The 5000-nt window shown below is 47.6% G+C and overlaps 1 protein-coding gene across 2 annotated transcripts in view; it reads right to left on the minus strand.

Moving 5' to 3' along the window:
- The window catches only part of lmf2a (lipase maturation factor 2a), a 14300-nt gene that overhangs the window by 781 nt on the left and 8519 nt on the right, over positions 1-5000 (minus strand). The window contains exons 6-14 of one of the 2 annotated variants that reach the window (XM_080539868.1): positions 4562-4700; positions 3878-4006; positions 3463-3568; positions 2997-3093; positions 2691-2873; positions 2199-2367; positions 1764-1875; positions 1556-1664; positions 1-759 (exon numbers count right to left, since the gene is read on the minus strand). The exon at positions 1-759 is cut by the window's left edge and continues 781 nt beyond it. In XM_080539868.1, coding sequence (XP_080395994.1) covers positions 331-759; positions 1556-1664; positions 1764-1875; positions 2199-2367; positions 2691-2873; positions 2997-3093; positions 3463-3568; positions 3878-4006; positions 4562-4700 — 1473 coding nt within the window. In that variant the 3' untranslated portion in view covers positions 1-330. Of the gene's footprint in view, positions 760-1555; positions 1876-2198; positions 2368-2690; positions 2874-2996; positions 3094-3462; positions 3569-3877; positions 4007-4561; positions 4701-5000 lie in introns of both variants that reach the window. The other variant, XM_080539867.1, reaches the window with a different exon arrangement.

Consider the following 5000-nt stretch of genomic DNA (forward strand, 5'->3'; position numbering starts at 1 on the left):
GCTGTGTTCTATGTGCTCACGTTGCTTGTTCTTTCCGTGTTTTCTGTGTACCCATATTGTCAGCGTCTTGGGAGTCATTGAAAAGCGCTTTATAAATATTATGAATTATTATTATTATTATTATAACTTAATAAACATGTGTTGTCTTTGGTCCGCGGATTTCCAATGTCACCACGAGGCAAGGCAGACAGGCAGGCAGGCAGTTATGACAGGCAGTGTTCTCTACGATCACAGAAGTGTCCATGTAGTGCTGAAGTCTACATTTAAGGCCTGACAAGTGACAGATTGTAAAAGTGATCAAATGTACACCTCAACCCCCCCCTAAATACTTCACCATCTCTTCCTGACAGTGACCCTCTTACTATCTTCCTCTTCCATCTCCTCTTCTCTCTCCTCCTCATCCTCTCTTCCCTTCTCCTCCACCCTGAGATGATTATTTTCCTCTCTTCCTCCCTCCCTCTCATCCTCTTCCTCCTGTCTTTCACGGTCCTTCTTCTCCTCCTCCTCTTTCTCCTGCTGATCTACCAGTGAGGTGTTAGCTGTCGTGGAATCGGCCGTGGTCCCTTGATGTTCCACTGTGGGTTTGGGTTCAGGTGTGGATCCGGTTGTGCGTCGCCGTCCCCAGAGCAGCCTGAGGGTGGCGCTGCAGAGGAAGACGCTCCAGAGAAGCAGCGGTGCGGACACGCCCCTCACCTGAGACCGCACGCACCTCAACACCCAGACCAGGACGGAGTAAGGCATACGAGGAGGGGGCCTATCCTACAAAACACACACACACACACACACAAACACATGTTTACATTTTTGTGTTAGGTTTCATATACTGTATATAAGTTACTAGTTCATATGTTTATAAAAGTACACAGTTACATGCTAACTCCCCCCTGTCTATATATCCCCCTGTGAATAGGCCATATAGTGTATATAAGTATATAAAAGTTACATAATAGATAATCAGATTCCTACCGATCACTTATATACCCCCTATGTATGTCTATTTATGTCTCATTCTTGTATTTATTATCTTAGGACTGTGTTTGTTTGTTAGCACCTAGGGCTTGCATTTCAATTTTGTTGTAACTGTTACAATGACAATAAAGATCATTCATTCATTTACACACAGGAACCTGATGTTGATAGGAGAGGGACAAGTCCATATAACAACAACACTCTTTTCTAGAATCAAATCCATCCAGATTATTGGGTCCAGGGAGGTAAGTCTCATGAAAATAAGCCTGTTTTTTTCTTGCGAAACATACATCAAAATAAGCCTGGATTTTCCTTAAGCAATCTTTTTTTTTTTTTAAGTAATTTCTTCTGAGTGGGGCAGTCCCACTCATATTTATTTTTCTTTTTAATGACAGATATAGTAGAGATTATGACAGGAAGGATGGGTGAGAGAGAGAGAGAAGGGATGACATGCAGGATATATCGAACCGGGAGCCCTGCGGTACATGGTCAGCGCTTAATCCACTACGCCACCTAAGCGCCCCATTCCTTAAGCAATCTTGATGGAATCCCCCCCAGGTGTGTTAGTCCAGGTGTGTGTGTTTACCTTCAGTCCGAACTGACTGACCATGCCCTCCAGGAAGGTGTCCCCCAGGTGCACGGTGGGATAGAACTCGTCCATGTACACCCTCCTCCACCACCGCTCAGGGTACGTGCTACAAATCACAGAGAAGACATTACACACATGGACACACTTTAGCCGTGGCTGAGGTGAGAGAGGAATGGTGTGTGTGTGTGTGTGCGTGTACACTAACCCATCAGCGCGCGGTTCAGTGAACCAGTATTTGTAGCGGTGAGCGCGGAGGTAGGCAGGCGGCTTCTGGTGGAACGGGTACTGAGACACGTCCGTCTGGATCAGTTCAATGACTACACACACACACACGCACGCACACACAGGATTTAGTAGACGAGCATTGGAATGATTTTGTATTTTTGTTCTTTTTCTGTTTTCTAAAGATGCTATTGGAACTGTGAATTGTATGTTTATGTTTAAAGGAGAATAAATCCAGATTTTTGTTGCAATTCTACCTGGACTGGATTACGACTTTGTTGGTTTGAATATTTGGATGTGCGTCAAAACCCCTGCCTTGCCTGGACGGTGATCACTATATTATTTTAAGCCACTCCACAGCCCAACATGAGATCAGTCACATGTGTGTGTGCGTGTGTGTGTGCAAGTGTGTACTTACCATCTCTCTTGCCCTGCAGTAGTTTATACATGAGACTGGTGAACCAGGGAGATTGTGAGTGAGGTCCCAGGGCAGCGAACCACATCTGCCAGTCCAACCTGGGCTGGTGAGGCGTCACTACTGCTGGGGGAGCACTCATGTTACCTGGCTTATACATGAACTCTATCTCCTAGAGGACGAGGACGAGGACGAGGGGGGGGGGGGGGGGGGGGAGAGAGAGGGAGGGGGGGGGAGAGACAGAGAGAGAGAGGGGGGGAGAGAGAGAGAGGGGGGGAGAGAGAGAGAGATAGAGAGAGAGACAGACAGAGATAGAGAGAGAGAGACAGAGGCAGAGACAGACAGAGACAGAGACAGAGAGACAGAGAGAGAGAGAGACGGAGAGAAAATACAATGAGACGAATGATGCAACAGTGTTGAAAAAATAAAGTAACAAATGGATGCTTCGGAAGTAGAGTACCAGATTCTGAACACACCCCCCTCCCTCCCTCTCACCGTCCATGTAACTCTGTCCATGCTCCCTTCGATGACCACCTCCGGTCGCCCCCCCACCCCGGTCATCCTCCTGAACAGACCGTAAGAGTTGGCCAGCTGGTAGCGGTCCACCGCCTCATACGCCCGGCGCACGCCCGGCCACAGACTAGCATTAGAGTCATACTCCAGATAGGTGAAGGGGACCTGGAGAATACACAGACACACACACACACACACACACACACACACACACACATTCTACACTTCTGTGGGGTACAGGATGTACTGTATATAGTACGAGATACAAACAGACAGTCATATACACACCAGACTGACGGCAAATATGGTGGCCGCAGCAGCAGAGATAAATGTCCACTGTACAGTCCCCCAGAACCTCTTCCAGAAATCAGGAACGCAAGCACATCTAGAACACACACACACACACACACACACACACACACACACAGTTTATTTTCACATCTGTAAATAAACACACTGTAAATGGACTGACTTACATAGCGCCTTATTCCAAAGCGTTTTACAATGGCCTCTCATTCACCCATTCACACACCAATGGCGGCAAGCTACCATGCAAGGCGCCGGCCGGCCCGCTCATTGGGAGCAATTTGGGGTTCAGTGTCTTGCCCGAGGACACCTCGACATGTGGCCAGCCGGGTTTTGAACCACCGGTCTTGCGACCATTAGACACCGGCCACAGTCCCAGAAAACTCCTCAAGAAACACACACACACCTTGCTGCAACGCGCACACACACACTCCTGGGGGGTACATACCGGAACATGGAGGAGACAATCTCCCAGGTGAGCCAGAGGACGCCCACCCACACAGTAGGAATGGTGACCGCCTTCAGGAACTGGTTGAAGTGGTGGAAGGTGAACGCTGATGGGATAAACATGACATCAAACACACACACACACACTCCACAACTACAACAAAGGCATTTCATTAGCATGATGCAGGTTAGTCTCTCATACACACACAAACAAACACACAGACACACGCAGACCCACACAGACACACACAGATACAGACCCACACAGACACACACACACACACACACACACAGACACACACACACAAACAAACACACACACAGACACACGCAGAGTCGCAGACCCACACAGACACACACAGATACACAGACACACACACACACACACACACACACACACACACACACAGACACACCTGTCCTGGAGGAGATAATCCCTTTCTCCCAGTCCAGTTGCAGGTCGAAGCAGAGGACCGCCCCGCAGAGGATCAGAGCCCAGACTGTCAGCTCCACCATCACATAAGCTCTGGACCACGCCTTGGACCCTGAGGGAACCACAACCAGGGAATCTACATCACTTCCTGCCTCGAGAGCAGTAACCAATCACATCTAATAGTGACTGAGATGGCCAACTTCAGTCCCAAGTCCACCCCATTCCCAAATCCACCCATAGCCCCTAGACCAGCAGTTCCCAACCTTTTTGGACTCAAGGCCCACTTAAAAATCTCTAAAGTATTCGCGACCCACACAGGCATTTTACGGACGTGTAATTTTTGTGTGTCTCATCATTGTTCTCTTATTCTTATTGGATATTTCATATGCATCATCATACAATCATCATACATACAGTGCAGTAGGCCTAGTACTATCACACTGATGATGCATTTTTGAAGGTTTTAAAGAAAAAAATACAGTACCATGCATGTCTTTTTTTATTAAAACGTATTTTGCCCATGATTTGGCGGCCCACGTGCAGTACTCTCGCGGACCACCAGAGGGCTGCGGCGCATAGGTTGGGAATCGCTGCCCTAGACCCTTTATACACTGTACTGTTGTGGAAATAAAAAGGGTTGGATGTGGCATAAATTGTGTGTGTGTACCTTTGCAGTCAGGTTCCTGTTTCTTGCCTAGCCAGTATTTAACATGCCGATCATCCACCAGAGAAAGACAGAGCGCCAGTGTCAGCAGGTTGAAGAAGTTGTAGTTCCCAGAGAAGATGATTAGCAACTGCAATAAGACCTACACACCACAAGGGGGAGACGGCTGTCAAGAGAGATACAGAGCCTTGATACCAGGTGTACAAACATGGCTGGCCATGGGACCCATAGGGAGACACAGAACACACACGGCAAACACTAACACAGCTGACTTAACTGACGTAAATACGCTAAGACAAATATTCAAAAGTCACGTCCATAAGGATCAACAGAAAGGCCATACTGATTACAACATACTTGCCAAGCTTCTAGCAAAACAATTAGATCACATTCTCCCGTCTTTGATAAAACGAACAGACTGGTTTTGTTAAAGGAAGCCATG

The sequence above is a fragment of the Nansenia antarctica genome, assembly GCF_963989245.1.
Source record: "Nansenia antarctica genome assembly, chromosome: 9".
Lineage (NCBI taxonomy): Eukaryota > Metazoa > Chordata > Actinopteri > Argentiniformes > Microstomatidae > Nansenia > Nansenia antarctica.